The sequence below is a fragment of the Oncorhynchus keta genome, chromosome 28 (genome assembly GCF_023373465.1).
Source record: "Oncorhynchus keta strain PuntledgeMale-10-30-2019 chromosome 28, Oket_V2, whole genome shotgun sequence".
In the NCBI taxonomy this organism is placed as follows: Eukaryota; Metazoa; Chordata; class Actinopteri; order Salmoniformes; family Salmonidae; genus Oncorhynchus; species Oncorhynchus keta.
This window is the reverse complement of record NC_068448.1, coordinates 55424374-55449502: the sequence shown is the minus strand read 5'-3', so window position 1 is coordinate 55449502 and position 25129 is coordinate 55424374. Positions and strand designations below refer to the sequence as shown.

The following is a 25129-nucleotide window of genomic DNA, read 5'->3' as shown; positions in this document are numbered from 1 at the left end:
CTCTCTCTCTCTCACTTTATGTCATCTCTGAGAGGGCCTTGGCTCCGCGGCAGAGCTCAGGATAGGGTGGCGAGCAGAGCGATGGCATGGTAGAGGCATTAATATAAGCTAAAGAGGAGAGCCGAGGAGAGGGTGTAGGCCCTGCCGCCAACACCAAATCCTGAGGACAAGGACACACCTAGCGTCTCTTGCCACGAATTCACGCTTCCTCCAACTTCACTGTGGAGGGGAGACAAACTTTACTGCATGATCCCTGCACAAAGGCTTGGTTGTGCACACGGTATCAAAAGCATTGTACAACTACAACGCCACAGTTAGTCACTGTGATCTGTACAGAGAAACCAGATCTCCATTAGTCCATATTGTAATAAGTCGATTTGCAGAATGCACAAAGAACACACAACTGCCTTAAGGCACTGTTTGAGAATCCCAATGAAGTCAAAAAATACCACTGATACCAAACACAGGGGCCCAGTTCAACTGCGAATCTGCGGCGACAGAGACATCCCACTGATGTATACAGTGAGCTGTAAAAGAGGGGTTGTCTGATTTGTTGGTTTAGCTCTGAAAATGCTCTTTAGAAAGCCACACCCCTCCTGTATTGTAAATAAACATGTCTCACATCGGGAGCTGTTTGTGTTTCTGCTGTTGAATCATGGTTTGCATCCCAAATGGCACTCTATTCTGCACTACTGCACTACTTCTGGGGCCCTGGTCAAAAGTAGTGCACTATACAGGGAAAAGCATGCCATTTGTGACCTAATCATCGGAATTAAGACCTTTAGAACAGCGGGCGGGTGACGTGTTTTCACTAAGGAAATGACATTACATTATTCCTGCTCTAGTCCCTTCAATCTATTTCTATTTCGGGGCTTGTATGTCTTATGGGTTTCAGTACGTACTAAACAGAAACCAAAGACAATTATATTTAGGGTAATTAATGGGGTGACCTATTCAGAATAATTCTGAGAAGAAAGCAAAAGACGTCAGCACTCTGTTTTAACAGAGGCCCAATCAGAGATGAATTGCTACATTATATTTTTGCGAGGTTTTTGTGTTGCGGGAATTATCCAGTCAAACAAACACATGGCTGGGAAGGACCTCTTTAACCCAGAATGCCAAAAGTGCAGGTTAAATGTGTTTTTAGCAGGTAACAGTGAGGAGTTAATGTTGCAAAACCAAACTGTGGTGAATTCAGATTTATTTTCATGTGCTGTTTAAAAAATATATATTTTAATGTAAAGTTTTGGTATAGTGATGCAAGAGTTTCATGTTTTTGATCAGAGTAAAAGCGAAATGAGTTTTTTTCTCATGTGTTAATTAAAGTTGATAGACAAATAAGTCAATGGTTCAAAAATTATTCATAAAAGTTTATATAATTCCCATGAATATATACTGTACGTTTTATAGAGTCCCAAATTGAGCAAAATATCAATATCATACAATTTCTTCAAAGGTTTATTCATTGTTTTGTGGAAGTAACCATAGATTAACAAAATAAATGTTTACATAAAAGCAAAATCAGACAATAAAATGAGATATTATGCATTTGGTCATTGGATAACAATCCAGTCTCTATCAAAATGTTTTAACTCATAACTTAACAATAAAAAAAAACAGACTATTCTCACCAACTTATTTTTTTACAATCCTTAATAATTTATAGATTTTCTAAAATATGACAAAAGTCAATTGCTTTCCGTTTGTCAGCATCTGTTTGAAAGCATGAGTTTCTGCACAGAAACAAATGTACAGTACAGGACCGAAGCCTCGGGGTACATTTAGTTTGCCGACTGATTCTGTGTCCCGACAGGGTGTACAGGTAAAACAATGGCTGTTCTGTGCCTCTGAAGCCTCAACACACTGTTTCCTCCTTCAAATCAATCCCAGAACTTCTCAATGACAACTTTTCTTCTGTTTCTTCCTACTGGAGAACAGAGAGTTTAAAGTGCAGCTTTTAACGGTTTGCACATTCAAGAATAAGAGTCATGGCTATAAGTAGCTTTGTTCAGCTCTTCTCAATCACCCCTTGACCACAAGCACAGTCTAGGTTGTCAAACAATGGGCCCAAACAGCACAGAGATTTTCTTTTTTTAAGTGTAGATTTTGACACATAAACAGTACCTTGAAGATATACAAACAATTAGTGAGTCGGCAGAAAATGGCTGACTACTTACTATAACAGTCCAACTTGATTTCTCTCAGTTGTGGACTTGGCATTGGGTTGCTACAATGTAAATAACATACTTTAGAAGTATTTAAGGAGGATTCTTTCCATTCGGTCACAAAAAGGAACACAACGCGTTATGGTTAAGTAAAACTTTGATACAGCAGAACAACCACTGCGATAAACAAACTCACAATAACAAATACTTGAACAATTGCTTTGCTGGCTGACAAAGAGATAATACTGAAAAGGCTATTTATTTGTAATTTTTTGAGCATGTCTCTCTCTCTCTCTCTCTCTCTGGCTTCTTGTAAACAGCACATTGAGTGTGATTTAGAACAGCTAAGCAGGAGTGAGTGTAGGATTAAACGGCATGGTGAGCTAGGTCGGGATTCAAACAAACCCGCCTTAGCAATGTTTACTCAGTGTCTTTATGTACAATATCCATCCCGGGGGTCGCCCTGGTCATAGTTGTAGGTTTTTATACATAACCCAAGACCAGTCTGTGAATTCATTTGACCATTGGAAAAATAACCACTGCATAAATACTGCAATCCGGTTGGATTAAATTGACCTCCTAGTGTTTTTTTACACTGTTGACGTACCTTGTTCTAAACGATAACATGTCAGGGAGCAACACGGTACTTCATATAATACTACACTGATAACAGACAGAAAAACATCCCTTTAGTTCACAGCCCTCTTTGATTAAACAGATAGAGCACTGTGCCGACTAAACCTCCCGACCGTGTGTGTGTGTGTGTGTGTGTGTGTGTGTGTGTGTGTGTGTGTGTGTGTGTGTGTGTGTGTGTGTGTGTGTGTGTGTGTGTGTGTGTGTGTGTGTGTGTGTGTGTGTGTGTGTGTGTGTGTGTGTGTGTGTGTGTGTGTGTGTGTGTGTGTGTGTGTGTGTGTGTGTGTGTGTGTGTGTGCACGTGAGCATGCCTGTGTGCTGGTGCTAGGTCAACATTTGCTTGCGCTTTCCAGTTTAAAAACCTTGATAAGGATCCATCCCCTCTCAGAAATAAAACTCCCAAGGCCGAGCTGTGGAAAACATGATGGTGGTTGTGACTAACGACAGCACAATGGATCTGCTGGTATCCTATCCATTCTAACCCTCAAGTGCTAGGTGTTAGTGTGTTTGGCTGGAGTGAACTCTATCTATATATTCACAGTTATTGTCTGTTTAGTTTCATTTAATTTAGTCACACACTGCTTTGTGTGTGTGTGTGTGTGTGTGTGTGTGTGTGTGTGTGTGTGTGTGTGTGTCTTGATAAATTAGAACAGTACAGATATTATTTAAGGTCAGCTAAATTCATTCACGTTGTAAGGCACATATCATGGAGGGAGGAAGTCCTTCAGAAGAAGCTTGTAAGACCATATTATTTTGCCTCTTCAGATAGTCCTTTATGTTCCCAGAGGCACTCTGTACATTATTAACCACAACGGGTGTGATGCTTTGCTTCCAAAAAGGCACTTTGGCAAAAGTACAATACAAATTTCGGAGTATAAAAAAAAAAAATGAAATTCAGATACATCAAATAAGTTAACATAACAAAAGTGTCTCGTTCAGAACTGAACAATGCAGCTAACGATGATCATGTCAACACCTGTCTAATGCATGTGATGCAGGTCAAAACACAACCCACACACAAAATAGGATGTCTTCAGTTCTGCTGCATTTTTACAGACAGAAAAAAGAGAGTACTTGTTTCTTGTTTTTGACTGTCTCTTCCGAGTGAATTTTCAGAGGGAAGGTTGGTGTTGCATAGAGAGCAGAAGGGAAGATGAGTTGGAGACACACGACTCCGTGATAGGCGCTAGTACTTCTGCGCCAGAGGCACTTTGACAGTCTTTACTTCTGATATATGAGAGGACTTCTGGATGATGCAGCTGGTCGTCCCTGATCCGCCGCTGTCCTTTCCCTGCGCCAGGTTAGTCAAGGCCATGGCTGCGTTGATCTCCTTCCAGTACGTCTCGTCTTTGCCCCGCACCTTCTCCTTCTGAACACCCCCACTGAACATAACACACAGAGAGACAACGAACGCAGAGTTATAGAGAGATGAACGAACAGAGAGAAGAGAGAGATGAATGAACACAGAGAAGAGAGAGATGAATGAACACAGAGAAGAGAGAGAGAGAGAAGAAGAGAAACAACAGAGAGAAGAGAGAGATGAGATGAGATGAACAGAGAGAAGAGAGAGAGATGAATGAACAGAGAGAGAGAGAGAGATGAACGAACAGAGAAGAGACACGAACAGAGAAAGAGAGAGAGATGAGCGAACAGAGAGAAGAGAGAGAGATGAACGAACAGAGAAGAGAACAACAGAGAAGAGAGAGATGAATGAACAGAGAGAGAGAGAGATGAACAGAGAGAAGAGAGAGATGAACGAACAGAGAGAGAGAGAGATGAACGAACAGAACAACAGAGAAGAGAGAGAGAGATGAACGAACAGAGAGAGAGAAGAGAGAACAGAGAAGAGAGAGAGATGAACGAACAGAGAAGAGAGAGAGATGAACGAACAGAGAAGAGAGAGAGATGAACGAACAGAGAGAAGAGAGAGATGAATGAACACAGAGAAGAGAGAGATGAATGAACACAGAGAAGAGAGAGATGAACGAACACAGAGAAAAGAGAGAACAGAGAGAGAGAGAGAGATGAACGAACACAGAGAAGAGAGAGATGAACGAACACAGAGAAAAGAGAGAGAGAACGAGAGAAGAGAGATGAGCGAACACAGAGAAGAGAGAGAGAGAGAGAGAAGAGAGAGAGATGAACGAACAGAGAAGAGAGAGAGATGAACGAACACAGAGAAGAGAGATGAACGAACAGAGAGAGAGAGAGATGAACGAACAGAGATGAACGAACAGAGAAGAGAACGAACAGAGAGAAGAGAGAGAACGAACAGAGAGAGAGAGATGAACGAACAGAGAGAGAGAGAGATGAACGAACAGAGAGAAGAGAGAGATGAACGAACAGAGAGAGAGAGAGAGATGAACGAACAAGAGAGAGAGAGAGAGATGAACGAACACAGAACAACAAGAGAGAGAGAGAGAGATGAACGAACACAGAGAAGAGAGAGAGATGAACGAACACAGAGAAGAGAGAGAGATAGAGAGAAGAGAGAGAGATGAACGAACAGAGAGAAGAGAGAGAGAGAGAGATGAGCGAACACAGAGAAGAGAGAGAGAGAGAGAGAAGAGAGAGAGATGAACGAACACAGAGAGAAGAGAGAGAGAGAGAGAGAAGAGAGATGAACGAACACAGAGAAGAGAGAAGAGAGAGAGAGAGAGAGAAGAGAGAGAGATGAACGAACAGAGAGAAGAGAGAGAGAGAAAGAGAGAACAGAGATGAACGAACACAGAGAAGAGAGAGAGAGAGAGAGAAGAGAGAGAGATGAACGAACAGAGAGAAGAGAGAGAGAACAAACACAGAGTTGAAGGAGGAGAGGGAGCTCTACAAGTAGTTAATAATCATAAAAGAGAAAAAGAGGAAAATCGATGTCCGAAGGAGCATGAAAACATACAGAAGGAATCTGTAAAATACACTCACTTGTCACATTTACTTGATCCATGGTCCATGGTTTCTGAAAGCACAACAGAAAAAGAGGTTCATTTAACGATGTACACCTTGGGGTCAATGAGGATTAATTAAGGACCAAGTTTGAGGGCTGGTGAGGAGTGCATGGGGGTGTGTGTGTGGGGTCAAATCTGTGCTGCAGTAACATGTGTTTCTCTGTTTCCACTTCTGATTCAGATGCAAAACAAATAGTAGCCATGTAATAATGGACAAATCTTAACTAAAAAGGTACCGTTAACACTCACATTTTGACATGAATAACACAACTGCACTTTCTTCAATATTGTTTTTATATCAAACTGCATATACTTGTATTTTCATTTGGAAACAAATTAGACTGAGAAAATATGATAGAAATGAGAAAATAGGAATAAAAACGAGACAGGGAGAAAGGGGGAATAGAGAAAAAGCTAAGTAATTAAGAAAGAGACTTAACTTCCCACATTCAGACACAGGAGCTGTTTATATCTCACAGAAAAAGCATTGGTCAGGAATAAGACAGCGAAGTCAGCAAACAATGAAAGCTATCAGTTCAACCAGTCTGTTTAAAACCAGGTCCATCTAATGTTCTGTGTTCTCACCAGCCAGACCCTTAGGTAGAAGGGCAGTTATGGTGGTGTGTGTGTGTGTGTGTGTGTGTGTGTGTGTGTGTGTGTGTGTGTGTGTGTGTGTGTGTGTGTGTGTGTGTGTGTGTGTGTGTGTGTGTGTGTGTGTGTTGAGGTAATGGTGGCAAAGCCGCAGAAGGCCTCTTGTACTCTTACCACCTGCCAAGCTGCAGAGAGCTTCAAGAGGGGGTAGAGTGGTGATGTGAGGGGGGCAGGTTTGGGCTCAGGGCTACAGCAGCCTCTGCCTCGCGGTGAACTCTACCCAGTGATGATGATGACTGGCTTGGCACCCTCCATTAAAAGAGATCTGGATTTCCTGCTCATAAAGCCTCAAGGCACACCCTTCGAAAAACATACATCCAGGGCCAATGAGCTGCTTTAAGGAGGGAGCGTGCAAGGAGACAGGCAACCTGTGAGTGTCTGTCTGTCATTGTAAAATAAGAATTTGTTCTTAACTGACTTGCCTAGTTAATTAAAGGTAAAAAATAATAATAATTGAGCTGAGCATTAGGCAAAACCAGGCGACTGATTGGAGGTGAGGTAAGGCTTTCTTTCTCTCATTTTCAATTTAAGGGATTTATTGGCACGGGAAAACAAATGTTTACATTGCCAAAGCAAGTGAAATAGATAATAAACAAAAGTGAAATAAACAATAAAAAATGTGCAGTAAATATTACACTCACAAAAGGTCCAAAAGATTACAGACATTTAAGATGTAATATTCTCTCTCTATCTCTGTCTCTATCGCTCTGTCTCTGTGTCTCTCTCTGACGCCAGCTGCTTTCATTCGGGATGATTGCCCTCCCAGATCGCCCTATAGACACAGAGGCAGGGAGGAGAGACAGACGCTTTCCTCGCACCACATTTCCCGTAAAGAAAATGTTCGTAACATGTACGAGTCCCTTTAACGAGCAGCCACTTGTACCGCCACCACTGCAAATCATCGCCGACTGGGTGTTTTGACCAGGTTTTTTTTACGCAAATGAAAATTCAGCCACACATTTGGCACTGGAATTTGTACCCACGCTTCTTATAGGTGGCGAGGGAAGGAGGGTCGGGTGGGGACAGAGTTATTAGGTTACTTAGAGAAAGTCAATTCTCCTACACAGCTGTAGAGCTGGAAAACCATGTCCTTGCTTCTTCCGGCAAGGGTCTCAGAACCTCATTGGCCGACACCGGAGAAAGGACACGCGGTGCGCGCCGCAGCCGTTTTCTAAAGACCTTAATCTGGAGTCTAGACAAGGAATACAGAATCCTGCAGGGCCACAGTATCACCCCCACACACACACATTAAAAATAAACTGTAGTAAATACTACAGTAATGTCCACAAAAACACTACAGTCCACAAAACAACATTCTTTAACTGTAGTAATACTACAGTTTTTAATTTGCATATACCCTGCCCATTCCCCTCCTGCATATCCCAATTTGTGCCACCCATAAGTGAGAAACCTACATACCAAGTATAGATGATATTGTGCTAGTTCAGACCCCCAGGCCTATCTAACTTCCTATAAGTTGTGGAACATTTGCTCTTTTGGTATTTGTCAGGTATTTTTCCTCAAGGAGAAAGCCCCCACTTCATGTCAAAGATAATAAAACAGAAAATACTACAGTAAATACTTCCATAATGACCACGAAAACACTACAATAAATGCTACAGTTCTCTTGCCGAAGGAACCCCCTCCCAGGCAAACCGGTGACCTAGGAACCCAGGAACCCAGGAACCCAGGAACCCAGGAACCCAGGAACCCCCCCATCCCGTCATACAAAGTGACATTTTCACATATTTTCGTACCATCAAGTGAATGATAATGGCAAGGAGAAGTAATCAATATTTTTTAAATGCATAGATTTGGTAGATAGGTTTTCATTATTTTGACCTTCCCACATTAGAGTTGGAAAGGAAGTGTAAACTCTAACGTAGCCTATTAGCTAGAAAGGTAACTCTAAACACATTTTCACTAAGAGCAGCTGCATAGCAGGTTAAACAAAGGTTAGCCATGTGTTGGCAGAAATGTACGTCCAAGTCAATAAAACCTACCAGCAGCCAGCGTCACTTGCCACGCGAGTAGCCTATTCACTCACGGGTGCTTTTTCAAAGCCTGTCAGATACTACAGTGAGTGTAATTGGCTCCAGTGACTGTAATTTACTCAATGTTAGGAGTAGAGAAATAAAGTTGACATTATTAGAAAGAAGATATTCTCCTCTTTTCTACTGAAGGTATGTAAAACATTTAAATGATGTTGTTGCTAGCGATGTTCATACTATTTTTTTTTGGGGGGGGGGGTACATTTTTATATACAGTATATACTTTTATTATTTTTGCAGTTTTGGCTGGACACCTGAGAACGGCGCCGGAGGGGATGGCTCCTAACCAATTGTGCTAGTTTGTGTGTTTTTTTTCTGGATATCAGAACAGTGATGACTCACCTCGTACTGGACGACAATGTTTTCTTTAACATGTCGGACGCAAAGGATTTACTGCTGATACCGGACCAGGCCCAAATCCACAGGTCCGGGTGCCTTGTGAGAATTCCTTCGGCGAATGGGTAACCCGCCTCTACCATCTATCCTATTCGCCAATGTGCAATCACTGGAGAAAAAACTGGATGATCTCCGTTCGAGACAATCCTACCAATGGAACACTAAAAACTGTAATAAATTAAGTTTTACCGAATCGTTGCTAAATGACATCATAGATAATATACAGATGGCTGGGTTTTCTGTGCATCAGCATGACAGAACAGCTACCTCCGGTAAGACAAGGGATGGTGGTCTGTGTCTATTTCCCAATAACAGCTGGTGCACGAAATCTAATATTAAAAGAAGTCCCAAGGTTTTGCATGCCTGAAGTAGAGTATCTCATGATAAGCTGTAAACCACACTATTTAACAAGAGTTGTCATCTATATTTTTCGTAGCTGTTTATTTACCACCACAAAGTGATGCTGGCACTAAGACCGCACTCAACAATAAGTATCAGGCCATATGCAAATAAGAAAATGCTCATCCATAGGCGGTGCTCCTATTGGCCGGGGATTTTAATGCAGGAAAACTTAAATCCGTTTGACCTAATGTCTACCAGCATGTCACATGTGCAACCAGAGGTACAAAACTCTAGGCCACCTCTTCTCAACACACAGAGAGACGCTTACAAAGCTCTCCCTCGCCCTCCATTTGGCAAATCTGACCATAATTCTATCCTCCTGATTCCTGCTTACAAGCAAAAACTAAAACAAGAAGTACCAGTGACTCGCTCAATACGGAAGTGGTCAGATGACGCGATGCTAAGATACAGGATTCATCCAATGGCATTGAGGAGTATTCCACATCAGTCACCAGATTCATCATCGACATCGATGATGTCGTCCCCACAGTGACCGTACGTACATACCCCAACCAGAAGCCATGGATTACAGGAAACATCCGCACTGAGCTAAAGGGTAGAGCTGCTGCTTTCAAGGAGTGGGACTCTAACCCGGATGCTTATAAGAAATCCTGCTATGCCCTCTGACAAACCATCAAACAAGCAAAGCTTCAATACAGGACTAAGATTGAATCCTCCTCCTACACCGGCTCTGATGCTTGTCGGATGTGGCAGGGCTTGCAAACTATTACGGACTACAAAGGGAAGCCCAGCCGCGACCTGCTCAGTGACACGAGCCTACCAGACGAGCTAAATGACTTCTATGCGCTCTTCGAGGCAAGCAACACTAAAGCATGCATGAGAACACTAGCTGTTCCAGACGACTGTGTGATCACGCTCTCCGTAACCAATGTGAGTAACATTCACAAGGCTGCAGGGCCAGACGGATTACCAGGACATGTACTCAGAGCATGCACTGACTAACTGGCAAGTGTCTTCACTGACATTTTCAAACTGTCCCTGACAGAGTCTGTATTACCTACATGTTTCAAGCAGACCACCATAGTCCCTGTGTCCAAGAACACCAAGGTAACCTGCCTAATTGACTCCAGACCCATAGCACTCACGTTCGTAGTCATGAAGTGCTTTGAAAGGCAGGTAATGGCTCACACCAACATCTTAGAAACCTTAGACCCACTCCAATTCACATACCGCCTCAACGGATCCCCAAGGACCCTGTGACTAAACACCTCCCTCTGCAACTGGATCCTGGACTTCCTGTCGGGTCACCCCCAGGTGGTAAGGGTAGGCAACAACACATCTGCCACTCTGATCCTCAACACGGGGGCCCCTCAGGGTTACGTGCTTAGTGCCCTCCTGTACTCTCTGTTCACCCACGACTTCCCCAGGAGACTGAAAAGATTTGGCAACCACCGAGAACATCCTAACTGGTTGTATCACCCCCTGGTATGGCAACTGCTCTGCATCCGACCGCAAGGCGCTACATAGGGTAGTGAGTACGGCCCAGTACATCACTGAGGCCAAAGCTTATAGACATCCAGGACCTCTATACCAGACGGTGTCAGAGGAAGGCCCTAAAAATGGCCAAAGACTCCAGCCACCCAAGTCATAGACTGTTCTCTCTGCTACCGCACGGAAAGCGGTACCGGAGTGCCAAGTCTATGTTCAAAAGGCTCCTTAACAGATTCTACCCCCAAGCATTAAGACTGCTGAACAATTAATTAAATGGCCACCCAGACAATTTACATTGAACCCACCTCTTTCTTTTTTTACACTGCTGCTACTCGCTGTTTATTATCTCTGCATAGTCACGTTATCCCTATCTACATGTACATATTACCTCAATTACCTTGTCTAACCTGTACCCCCGCACATTGACTAAGCACCGGTACCCCCTGTATATAGCCTCGTTGTTGTTATTTTATTGTGTAACTTTTAAAAACGTTTTCTTAACTCTTATTTTTCTTAAAACTGCATTGTTGGTTAAGGGCTTGTAAAGTAAGCATTTCACGGTACCTGTTGCATTCGGCGCATGTCAGAAATACAATTTGATTTGAGATGGAGATAGAGAGGGAGATGAAAATCTAGAAATAGAGAGAGATTAGAAATAGAACAAACCACCGCTTGGATTTCAGGTTTCAACTCTTTAGCACATTCCAGAAAAATCCTCAAACACTTGTCAGGCCAAATCTCTCTCTCCTTCTTTTCCTTTCTCTCTTTTGGTTCTTATCTCTCGCTTCATCTCTCGCCTCTCCTCCTCTCTCTCACGCTCCCTCTCACTCATTCCGTCTCTCTTTATCAGTCTCAACGGTGTTCTTTCTTTCTCTCTCTCTCTCTCTTTCCTTCTCTCTCTGTCTTTCCTCTGACTGAAGTGACTTGCAGTAACACGCTAGATTTAAGGTGCTTCAGATTGACCCTTCTCAAGCAGTCCAGCCAAAACAAATGCAATTATGTTTCTCCCTTTGATTTCACAAGGAAAAACTAGATCTGTTATATGTCAAGAACTAGCATTTCCTCCACGGCGTCACAGGCCATTTAAAAGCCTTGAAATTATAACAGCGTTTTTTCCCCCTCTTCTCCTTCCTCTCCCTTTCCAGCTCTCTGACTTCTGACCAGATTGACTTTATCTGACTCTATCTGACAAATATTAGGCCTCATTCTCAATCTCTTACTTTGATAGACCGGTGTAATACATGACAAGAATTTGCAGTGGTCTACTCTACATTACTAAATTTCCCAATGGATTTCGATAATTTCCTGGTTAGAAACAGTGGAGGCACAATAACTTAAGCTTGCTTCCCCTATTTTGATAGTGGGCGAGCAGGCACTTGGTTTGCTCTATTGCTCAGGTGTCAATTGCTTAAGCTAATGTACGTAGCTAGCTAGTGCTGTCGACTCCAGCATATTCCATGTATCTCAATCTATTCTCTCGGATTAATACGAGTGCTAGAGACAGGATTGAGACTGATTCAAATATGCTCCGTTCATTCATTTGGTATAATAACAGCTATGCAATTACATCCCAATTACATTGTTTTCATGTGTTAGAGGTTGTTATGTTACTGAATTGAAATATCAGCTCAATATTTGCTATCGTGTCAGACAGTCAGGGAAGGCCTATTGATAGGTTGCCAATGACGACAAGCCATACAGCAGACAACAAAAAGACAACAAAAACAATACTAGGGTGTCATAGTGATAAATAAAATAAAAAGATATCTTCGTCTTATAGTTTCTTTAATCTGTCTTTTGTGTTGTTTCCATTGCAACAGGCACACTCAAATCAAGCAGATGCAGTACATGTTCTTTACGATTTGAAGTAGTATTTGAACCCGGGTCTGGCCTGCAGAGCTCTCTCTGAGCAGCAAGGCTGTGAAGCGGCTGTGGGTTCCAGTTCAGTATGTTTCAGAGCAGGGCAGCCAGTGTCCAGATGCTGTTCAATCCCCCCAATGTCCTATAAAAAAAACATGTTTGTGTGAGGCCTCCTGCAGCCTCGGAGCAGAGCGGAGGGTGTGGTCGCACGCGTCGTCTACCCAGAATCCCCCCTGAGAACCCGACCCGGCCAGAGTACAATAGAGTAGAGTACATCCAGAGCAGGCACACTTCCAACCACCTTTGCCTAAAACATCTAAAACTCTGATTTTTTAAAACAAAAACGGTGCCAAAGAAACTATAAATTGTCAATAAATCATAGTGGAACCTTAATTTATTTGTATTTTCTTTTGGGACTTTTTTCTCCTGCTTTGCTCGGGAACCGAAAGTTATGCAGTCTACTTTGCTGCTACCTTTCTGTTATACTGAAGTGATGGTTTCAAGTCCAAAAACACTTGCTCACTTAACATCATGGTGGGCAATAGAGGAGGTTGAACACAGTGAAAAAACATGAAACAAAACAAGCAAAAACAAGCAACAATGAACTGACAAATGAGAGAGGGAATAGAGTACACCTGCTTAGAGAGGATGGGTATGTTTTATCACAACCAGCTGCTGCTGTTGTTAGCAACACACAACAATAAACACACCACACTGGCCCCTGGTGCACAAACCAAAGGCTGCGCTAGATTAGGAGACAAAAAAAACACACGCTCACGCACACGCAGTCAATGAGCTCAGCCTATTCCCCCTTCGGCTCCCGACAGCCAGACGAAAGAGAAGCGAGAAACACATCTCAGATGGGACAGACACAATCACAGACACCCAACTGATGCCAAGAGGTCAACTGACCAATAGAGAGCTGGACAGCCCAATGATCACCCAATTATGTGACCCTGGTGACTGGAGTAGGCCAATCAGTGAGCTATGACTCAGGAGTTACAGTATTAGCTTCTGTCCCAAATGGCACCCTATTCTCTACATAGTGCAGTACTTTCGACCAAAGCAAAAGTAGTGCACTACATATGGAAAAGGGTGCTATTTGGGAAGCATGCATAGAGATGAGTAACTCTGACTGTTCCCATCTCGAAGAGAGAAGAAACGGTTCAGACCACAACCAATCTTTCAGCACAACTTACTGGATAGGAAACATTATGGGACAACCTAACTCTCGGTTCATTTACAATAAGGTGAATGTGCAGACAATAGGAGTTCTTGCACAGATAACAATTGACCAAATACTTTGTCCAGTCATGATTGTTGCAGCCGAGCTGGAAAAATACATCTTCCTCTACCCATACATTACAAAAAACAACCATATGGACCCTACCTTTCTTCTCAAACAACAAACAAGGAGAGGAAAGGGAGTAAGACAGACATACACACAGACAAACTGTACAGACATACTGTCACTAGTGACACGGTGGAGGGCTTGGATTTTCCCTATTCTTTTCCTGGTGGTTTCAAATGGTCTCTTCTTTTTTATATAATGTCAAGAGGAGTCTGTGGATGAAGTTAGGGATGTCTTGGCACTCCTCTGGCCCTCCCTCCTTCCTCTCCCTGCCTCTCTCTGGGGCAACGATCCACTCCGAGGCTGGGGGATCCATGGGCCCTTACTGGCACTGGGCTGGCCTGCCAGGGCCCAGGGGCACACTGAGACAGTTACACTCCGACATAGAGAAAGATTATGGAAAATTAGCCGTCACTGCCTACTTAGCTTACAATGCCTTGGCTTTAAGTTCATAACTTTAACATTGTAAAAAGGAAGTTCAATGGAAGAATCATGTCTTAAGTGTAGAACTAACAATGACTCAATAATTCATACTTTCTGGGAATGCTATGAAGTCCGGAAGTTGTGGACGGAGCTAGACAGTTGGCAGTCAGAAGTATTACAATGTAAACTTACTTTTAATCCGTCTGTCTGCATATTTCAAGATATGGCATATGGGGGTGTAATGGGATACCCGATGGGCTGGACGATTCTCTTATCACTCATCTTGAAAAATCGCACACTAAAAACTTGGAAATCGAGTTTCATTAACACAATGGAAAATATTGAAAGTGCGTCGGCTACGGAGAGAAAGAAAATGGTGCAGTTTCAGGCCATGTGGCAGAAAGGCATGCTGGCGCTGGAGATGGGGGTGACTGCTTGTGGGTCTGGGTAAGTGTGATGTAGTAGATGTTTCTACAATGTTGTCCTTTGTATGTATGTGGATGTTTTGTATTGTATTTATACAAGATACAATTACATCTTTAAAAAATGGTAAATGATTAAAGAAGTTCACAAAACCAGTGAGTAAGGTCAAAAGAGGTATTAAAAAAATATGGCATCCTATTGTTTTATATTTTGCATGAACTTTTATACTCCAGTGAGGTACAGTACATTAATCCACACAAGCAGGCGATATTACAGAGTATTAGCATTCAAACCAGACCAGACCGTTTCACCTTTCAAGGGATCCATCCCAAATAGCACCCTATTCACTACATAGTGCATTACTTTTGACCAGAGCCCCGTGGGCCCTGATCAAAAGTACACAGTGAAGTACACACTAGGGTTCCTCAAGGGTTCTTTGGGAAGGGTGATGGTTCTATGTGGAACCACACTGACCCGAAGCCCTTTAATGGCTCTTTGCAGTTCAGAAAAGGGTTCTTTCCTCTTGTAGTGATCATTCTAATGAAGAGGCGGCGGCTGATTATAATATTTTGGGGCGTGGTTTTCTCACAGCTCTTTTTGTGTAACAGTGAGTGAGTGTGTCATTGCAGTCGATCTAATCTGTTGGGATCTGCTATTATAGGACTATGGCCAGTGATGATGTTTTGTGAAAAACTTCTCGAAGTCAATAGTTCTCAATTCTTGCCTCATGGAGCCATAGCTGTTGCAGCGCTAGCACACCTGATTCAACTTGTTAATAAACACAATAATAAAACCAATGGAATTTTTACAATATAATATGGCTATTCAAATCAGGATTTCAAAAACTGTTTGGTTCTACAAAGAACCATAAAAAACAGTTCAATATAGCACCAAAAAGGGTGGTAAACATAGAGGAACCATTGTTTGGTGCTAAATACAACCTTTTTTAATGGTTCTTTATAGCATACAGGTTCATTTAGAACCTTATTATGAGGATGATTTTTTATAGAACCTTCTAAAAAAGGTTCCATATAGCACCAAAAAGGGTTACATTATGGTTACAAGCCAAATAAACATTATTTGGCACAATTGAGAACCATTTGTTTTTTAATGTGTAGTGCACTATATAGGGAATAAGCTGCTGCGTGGGATGCACTCTAGGTTTCAGATTTTCAGCCCATAAATCTATCACGGCTGCAGCATGTCGCTGAGTTGAATAATCCTCTGGTAAGTCGTCACTTTATGGCCACAGAGGAGCCATTGTACTGGGAGGAATGGTATATGTCCCAAATGGCACCCTATTTTCTATGTTATGAACTACTTTTGACCAGAGCCCATAGGACTTTGGTCAAAAGTAGTGCACTATGTAGGGAATATGGTTCCATTTGGGGCACAGACCTGGATTCAGGTCAGAAGTCACTGTAAACAATACTTGCTAGTTTGTAAATGTTACATTATTGTCCTCTTTCTGGTTAGAACCACAGATCTTGCTGTAGGTAGGTGCATGCAATAACAGGTACCTATTAATAACCTAGTAGTAGTAATAACATCCAGGCTATCTGAGTTTAGATGTAATAGACATTAACAATCCCAGATCCAGCTAGATACATCAACTATAATATCAGAAATATGCTCCCTGTAGAACTCTTTCAAAACGGATTGGTCTGTCCTTTTTCCTATAGCTTGGTCTGTCCTTTTTCCTATAGCTTGGTCTGTCCTTTTTCCTATAGCTTGGTCTGTCCTTTTTCGTATAGCTTGGTCTGTCCTTTTTCCTATAGCTTGGTCTGTCCTTTTTCCTATAGCTTGGTCTGTCCTTTTTCCTATAGCTTGGTCTGTCCTTTTTCCTATAGCTTGGTCTGTCCTTTTTCCTATAGCTTGGTCTGTCCTTTTTCCTATAGCTTGGTCTGTCCTTTTTCCTATAGCTTGGTCTGTCCTTTTTCCTATAGCTTGGTCTGTCCTTTTTCCTATAGCTTGGTCTGTCCTTTTTCCTATAGCTTGGTCTGTCCTTTTTCCTATAGCTTGGTCTGTCCTTTTTCCTATAGCTTGGTTTGTCCTTTTTCCTATAGCTTGGTCTGTCCTTTTCCTATAGCTTGGTCTGTCCTTTTTCCTATAGCTTGGTCTGTCCTTTTTCCTATAGCTTGGTCTGTCCTTTTTCCTATAGCTTGGTCTGTCCTTTTTCCTATAGCTTGGTCTGTCCTTTTTCCTATAGCTTGGTCTGTCCTTTTTCCTATAGCTTGGTCTGTCCTTTTTCCTATAGCTTGGTCTGTCCTTTTTCCTATAGCTTGGTCTGTCCTTTTTCTTGGTCTGTCCTTTTTCCTATAGCTTGGTCTGTCCTTTTTCCTATAGCTTGGTCTGTCCTTTTTCCTATAGCTTGGTCTGTCCTTTTTCCTATAGCTTGGTCTGTCCTTTTTCCTATAGCTTGGTCTGTCCTTTTTCCTATAGCTTGGTCTGTCCTTTTTCCTATAGCTTGGTCTGTCCTTTTTCTGTCCTTTTTCCTATAGCTTGGTCTGTCCTTTTTCCTATAGCTTCTGTCTGTCCTTTTTCCCTTTTTCCTATATAGCTTGGTCTGTCCTTTTTCCTATAGCTTGGTCTGTCCTTTTTCCTTAGCTTGGTCTGTCCTTTTTCCTATAGCTTGGTCTGTCCTTTTTCCTATAGCTTGGTCTGTCCTTTTTCCTATAGCTTGGTCTGTCCTTTTTCCTATAGTTTTTCCTATCTGTCCTTTTTCCTATAGCTTGGTCTGTCCTTTTTCCTATAGCTTGGTCTGTCCTTTTTCCTATAGCTTGGTCTGTCCTTTTTCCTATAGCTTGGTCTGTCCTTTTTCCTATAGCTTGGTCTGTCCTTTTTCCTGTCCTTTTCCTATAGCTTGGTCTGTCCTTTTTCCTATAGCTTGGTCTGTCCTTTTTCCTATAGCTTGGTCTGTCCTTTTTCCTATAGCTTGGTCTGTCCTTTTTCCTATAGCTTGGTCTGTCCTTTTTCCTATAGCTTGGTCTGTCCTTTTTCCTATAGCTTGGTCTGTCCTTTTTCCAATAGCTTGGTCTGTCCTTTTTCCTATAGCTTGGTCTGTCCTTTTTCCTATAGCTTGGTCTGTCCTTTTTCCACGACGTCTGCGAAGCAGATGACACGGACCGCGGCATTCTCAGACCACGATGCATCATTCAGTGATGGGGGGGGAAAGATAAAAACATACCCAAAATGGGAATCACACTTTGTCTTTGGAGATGAATGAATACTAAGTGATTGGTGTGTTTAAACATGGCTGTGTCTCAGAGAGTCTGAGTGTTTACCAGTGGCTTAAACACTAGCTAATCAGAGTCACATCGCCAGCCAAATGAGAGGGTTAGAGAGAAGTGCCTTTCAATCAGAGAGTAAATACATTGTTAACTAAAGTGCTCCTTTTGTGTGGTGTGTGTGTGTGTGTGTGTGTGCTACCAGGCAACGTGAACTAAAAGAGAAACGTCAACCATCATCATCAGAACCTTGGAAGATCAGAACCTGGGCAGGGATGAGCGTGACAGAGATTCATACATGTCTGCCTGCCGCAGATGGTTGGCACGGAAACGGTCATCACGACAGCGAGCTCCACTCTTCCTGCTGTTAGAGATTGAGGTTAGATTTGTACACGAGCTCTATCAGAGCCATGTCTGATAACTGTGGATCAGTACGTGCATACTTCAAAACACTGACCGAACAACCACAAGAGGAGTATGGGTCGCTGGGGACGTATGAATATGGTAACGATATTCCCCCGCTGACGTTGAGCGAGTGGTTGAGGTGTGTCTCAGAACGGGCCTCATGATTAAACTATTCAACAGATGCCTTATCATTATCCGCTGTTGGGTTGAACAGGTACAGGCAAAACAACACGATGCTCTGAACCACAGAGCTGGAGTTATTTCCGCTCCAAGTCTTTCTCAATAATCCTGGTCCTTGAAGACAAATAGAAGTTGTTTGCAGTACACAAAAAAACACAGGAACAACAAAAAAAGAATGTACACCAAACTCTTGTGTAAACACAATTTGCTTGGGATTTTTAAGTGTTTTCTTGGACTAAAATAACCCATTCTGGAGTTAGAACACAAATGATATGTTTGCTGTGCACTCTCAGCATCATTACGTTGCAATTTCCTCACAGTGGGTTGAAACTCAAGGCCCTCACACACAGTGTTTGTGTGTGTGTGTGTGTGTGTGTGTGTGGTATGTCCATGAGAGAGCCTTGACCGTTCAGACCACTCCTGGTCACACCTTCTACTCTGTCATTAAAAAGATTCCGCAGCCGTCCCATGAGAACACTATTGTGGACAATTGTTTTAGACATGAGGTTGTTTATTTTTTTTTTTAAATAGAACCAATTTGTGTTTTGTGTGGACTCGGGGTGAGTGAGTCAGTTAACCCAGCTGCATTTTGTGATCTGCTGATTGTTGGGTTCTGCTGCCTGCGTGACGCTGATGACTTAAAAACGATCATGTTGAGAAATGCCTCTCACATTAATCTCCACTCCTGACGTCTATGTTATGAGTTTCACTATGAACAGAGCCTGGGTGATGGTTGTCCGTTCACACTTTACTTCTCGATGCAACCGATTGTTCCAGTCTGAATGAACCAGGCTCGTTCTGTTCTCTTCTGTTCTGTTCGCATCACATCCAGTTTCTGTCTAGTTGGTGGCGGCTAACATTTATCTCATAAATATAAAACCAGCCCAACCGAACCCAGCCCTCCATTTCTTTCCATGTACTTATCCACACACACACACCCCTTCTTACACCCACAACATCAAGCCAAGATAAAGATCAGCATCTTAGCCAGGATTCCACTTCTGTCTGTCACCATCAGCACTACCCACCACGCCCACAGAGATACAATGATGCAAACACCTACATTACAGTAGATTCTCTTCTCTACACTACAGCAGGCCCTGCTTTTTGGAGAGGACCTGATTTACTTCACTTCTTAAACATCACATTATATGAATGTTCTAGAAGAGATGGTTTAGTCTTTGTGTGGGAAAGGCTGTATTCTACCGGACACATCAGCACTTACTCACTCATTCCAGCCTTTCAACTGAAAACCACTGACTGATGGACAGAGATAAAGAGAGAAAGGTCAGTGCCAGGGATGGAGGGATGGGATCCCCCCTTTTCTACTTATTCTAAAAGTTAAGTTATTTTGCTCGCCCGCCCGCACACACACACACACACACACACACACACACACACACACACACACACACACACACACACACACACACACACACACACACACACACACACACACACACACACACACACACACACACACACACACACACACACACACACACACACACACACGACCTTAGTGAGTCTTGGCTGCTGGGTTGTTCTTTTGGAACAGCCTCTGTCCTCCTCCCTCCTCATCCCTCCTTTATTATTACGAAAGGGTGGAAAGAAGGATCTGTGGCCAGTCCTCCCGTCCCTGCCTGCGCTAGCTGGATTCCTAAGACGAGTCTCATCTACTGCAAGTGGAATCCACATCCATCAATGTCACACTGAGGCTTATTGTCACCCTGCAGACCCAGTAAAGTATTGTATTCTCAGCTCGCTGTGGCCGCCTAACGCTAGCTTCATCTAAATGAAGAGGATTGGAGGATTCAAACTGCATATACAGTACTATAGCTCAATAGACTTGATGAAAAGCTGACCAGCTCCACTGATAATGATGACCTTTTCTCTTTCTTTCCTGATATAACCCAAACGGTGTGAAACAGTAAACATTACAGATGGTGGACTCTCTCTCTGGTAGCTAAGCTACTAAACTACTAACCCTTTCCATTTAGGGAGATGGGATTTATAAGTGCGTTTTAAACAGATTTTTAAACAGCATACACACATAGACTACCGTACAATTCTCCTGGATTGAATAACTGTCTTGCATTGCTGTGACCTAATTCAACAAACCTCTATGAGTCCCCGGGGTCCTGTTAAACACTACTGTTTTCATTTAACATATTTCGTAATCGTTAAATGTTGCCCGCTAGCATTTGTAACAAGTCACTTTAATGCTATAAAATACAGGTGAGCTTCAATCTTAACACGTTGTGTGTCCTGGAAACGTCTTGAGCAACCTATCTGTCTGAGAAAATGGGTGAATGGAAAAAGTGTGTTCTTCTCGAAATTACTGAGACGTTTTGGCCCTCTGAAATATCGTAAACACATAAAACATATTTATCACTATTTAATAGTAAAATGCTGTCATGGTATTAAAATCCAAACACAGAGAGTTTGAAATTGAAATGACACAATTAGGGAAATAGACAATAATTTATCATTTTATTCTTCTTGATCGATCCACTTATCTAATCTAAAACAGAACCTATAAAAGCTCATTTTTAGGAAACTTGGCTGAACAAACCAAGTGTTTAGTAAATAACAACAAAAGACCACCATTATCTTAATGAGACCAACTAGTAAAAAAAAGTAAGTCAGCACAAATTAAGTCAAATGTTGGTGATATATCATATGTGCTTAGTTGTACAGTACATTAGACCGAAGCAGAACAGAACCTGAGAAAATGTACCACTGTCAAACCTCTGAAAAATCTCTACCCCAGACCTCTCTCTCTCCCCTTTCACACAAACGTTGAGAATGATTTGCCGTATAATGATCTATATCATATCGGACAGGGCAAAATCTGGTAGTGAGCAATAAGAAAAACATTCAGCTAGATTCATGCCATTTAATATGCCATTAAAGGGTAATTTGGCATGAAACCCTTGGCATGTGCATTGGAATTCTACTGCTCCTTGTTTTCAATAATATTACCAACAGGGTTTTACAGAGATCTTTTATTTTTTATCATCAAGCAAAAAAAAAAAAAAGGCTTGGTTTTTCCACTAAGTACGGGACAAAGTCAAGTGCGTCCCAAATGGCACCCTATTATCTATGGAGTGCACTACTTTTGAACAGAGCCCATAGGGAATAGGCCAGGGTGTAGGGAATAGGGTGTCATTTGGAATGCAATCGGAGTAAATCTACACTCACCCTCTCCTGCCACGTTCGACTGCTCTCTGAAGTCATAGATAAATCCCAGGGCTGATGCCAGACATCCACCAATTGTCCCATTAATGGACATTTATCCAACGGGATCCCAATCGGTGGGCACGGCACTTTGGCTTATGCGAATCAGAAGTGAGGCTGAGGTAGGGGCTTATAAGGAATGTGCCAGTGCCAAGAACTCAAGATAGTTCATTCTCTCCTTCTCTTACAGCCTAGGTTTGACGCACAAACACACCTACGGCCCGGGAAGCTCAGCTCAGGCCTGAAATTTCAGACACTCTGTAATTGTCAAAAAGCTGAGGGATTCTTTCACTACAAAATAATCTGGAATATTCAGACAGGGGAGAAAATCTCCAGAGGAAATGATGCAAACTGGAGCTTAACTTGTGGAGTTGTTTTGAATCCAAACAATAACAGCTATTTCGATTTCACTCTCTCTCTCTCACTCACTAATGAAGAGGGGCTAGCAGGTGTTCGCGTGAAAATTCCCCTGAGACCACGCCTCCGGGAACTTTCCATGTGTTAAGATTCAAGTTCCCTTCTCTTCTCGCATGTAACAGAAGAGAAACCGTTCACAATAATGCCTGGCTGGCCAGCCCAGAAACCCAAGAGGAAGACGTCAGAGCCAAGACATTATATTTACCATGGAGATAAAATAGTTACTTTCTATTAAAACATTATGCGGGCCAGGTAAATGATTCCTTCTTACTATTTCTTATTAAATCGTTGGGTGGGAGGGAGGGGTGGGTTGGGGTGTCTGTGATGAAGCCTAAGCTAAGCCACTCTGTCTGTCGGTCTGTCTGTCCCTATCTCTCTCTCTCGGCCTATCTCGGTCTGCGTCTGGCTGGTGACTGACGTGCTCAGCAGGTGACTTAGTGAAAGACAGAGATGTTTCGGGTCAGGGAGTTGTAAGGATCTGATCGGGACAGAAGATTGTAACAGTCGCGATCGGTGGACTGTTTCATTGGACAGCCTCCCCTATCCGGCTTATACATCACTTCAAACTCCTCTCCGTTCCTTCGCACAGAGATAATGCAAAACACGTTTAGCCCCCCTCTCCCCCACTCCTCCACCTCAATCCGAATTCCCTACAGGCACTTTTTAATACTGAACTGTATACACAGAATAGTGAAAACATTATTATCAGTTATGAAGTCTTCTTTGGAACAAAGGCCCAGTTGTTCTAGACCTGAAGAAGAACTGTCAGAACTCCATGCAGTGAGATTAGGCCTGATTGGTAACAGCACCTGCAAGCTGTGGCTGAAACGCCATGACACCATGAACCCTTCATAACATGCAGCACAAACAGCCGTTCTGATATCCAAGGCCAACCCACCAAAACCAGGGGTTAAGGGACTGCACTGTGAAAAATGCATATGCCAAGAAGAAAACTCCCACGCACACTTGTTCGTTTATCTACCTCGCCACTGGGTTGTATTACTTTAGCTTGGGTTTTTGTTTTATTTGCACTGAGCCCCTGCTCACGATCACACACACGCACGCACACGCACGCACGCACGCACGCACACACACACACACACACAAACACACACGTCTGCCCAGTTCTCTCTCACTCATGCCAAACAGTAGTCAGTGTGAGCATGTTACACATGGTCTTGTTGTGTCTCTAGTGTTAAACCCTAAAACCCAGTTAGAGGAGAAGGGGAGTTCGGGGAAATTCCACAGTGTACTTGACATTGGGAGGCAAACCTAAGAGAGGGCGAGGCCAGGCTATCTCTGTTGGTGTGAACAGAACACATAGAGAGCGGTATATTAGACTTAGGTAAGGTCCCAAACTAAGTAGGGAATAGGGAGCAACTTGCAACATGGACTTAAAGTAACCGTCCTGTGAAAATCTCACTTTTAAAAGTGAATATACTGTTACCTCATACCCAACATACTAAAAGGCATTCCCACATCAGAGCTATCTTTTTGCAGGTGCATGGTGAACAGAGAGAAAGCTTTGAATAAAAGGGAAATCATATCCCATAGCTACCTAGGAGGTGCATTTCAGTCGCCACAAGTACCTTATTAACTTTCACACGTCTGAAATGAAAGAAGAGTGTGGAAACAAGGGAGTGCATGTGATCACTTGGGATCATATGTGAAGTTGTGACAAAATGTGAACGCAACGTGACAACATGAAACTACACATGAAAAAAGACCTGTGACGTGGGGATGCAAAATGTCAACATGTGATACCATGAAACTACACATTTGGGCTCGTGTGAATGTGACAACACGGGGATGCAAACGTTGTTCACTTGTGAAGATACAATTCCACATGTGAGAGTTCGATTTCCACATGTGAACGTTTTAGCACAACATGTGAAAACAGCTATTTCACATGTAAAAAATATCACAAATAGTTTATGGGTTTTCTTAATCAATGACAATATGATTGCATAAGACATTATCACTTAGTATTAGCTTTTCAATATGACCCCACCTGGGATTTGAACTCAAACCCTCTGGATTTGGGGAACACTGATCAATCTGCCGCATCACAAAGTCTGTAGAGTTCCTCTACACATTCATTGCCTATAATACATCTCTGCACTTAGCGAAAGAATACCATCTGCACTGCAGTTTTAGTGAACAGTTGTTCTGACTATTCTCTCATTATTGATTTAATTGACTTATTTCAACAATTTGTAGGTTTTCTGTATCGTCTGTTGGTGAGGCATATTAACATGTTTTAATGTGACTCCTGAATCACCCTGATAAATATAATCGTTTTTCTTGAGTGTATTTTTTTTAACAAAGTTGAGATTTACTTTACTTAAGTCTAAAGTATTGGAATACAGGTGAAATCAGTCATGGTGGCGTAGCAGGAAGATCAGAGTGCCGTGAACCAAAAGGTTGTGAGTTCAAAACCCAGGTGAGGACATGTTGAATAATACTTACTCTATCAATAAACATTCACAATGTAATCATGTATGTTAAAACCACTGACTGTGTGATGTTCCGGGGACATCTGTATGTTAATAGCACTGTTTGTGTGTGCATACTAATGACTCCTTTTTGTTTTCAGGGCATCACCTGGGAAATCTCAAGTGAAAATATATTCACGTGTGAAAAATGTAACCGACGAGAAAGGTGATATGAAATATCGTCACGTGAAGTGTTCCAAAAACACAGTTTCGCACGTGCAAAAAAAATGTCACATGAAATCATATTGTTTTTTCTATAAGGGGAAAACCATAACCAGGCTGTTGAAACAAGACAACAGGGAGTGGAACAGCAATGGAACACCGCCACAGCGCCTAAGAACGTCTTCCTCACAATGAACGGGCCAAATGGGCCAGAGGGCAGGAGAATTAAATCAAAAATGTGCAGATGAGGACAG

General features: G+C 42.4%; 1 protein-coding gene across 2 annotated transcripts in view; it reads right to left on the bottom strand.

Moving 5' to 3' along the window:
• Positions 1-1440: 1440 nt before the first annotated feature.
• LOC118361572 (homeobox protein Mohawk-like) overlaps positions 1441-25129 on the bottom strand; it is a 33599-nt gene continuing 9910 nt past the window's right edge. For both annotated transcript variants that reach the window (XM_052483295.1, XM_052483294.1), the window contains 2 exons: positions 5718-5751; positions 1441-4180 (listed from right to left, as the gene is read on the bottom strand). In XM_052483295.1, coding sequence (XP_052339255.1) covers positions 3985-4180; positions 5718-5751 — 230 coding nt within the window. In that variant the 3' untranslated portion in view covers positions 1441-3984. The remainder of the gene's footprint in view (positions 4181-5717; positions 5752-25129) is intronic.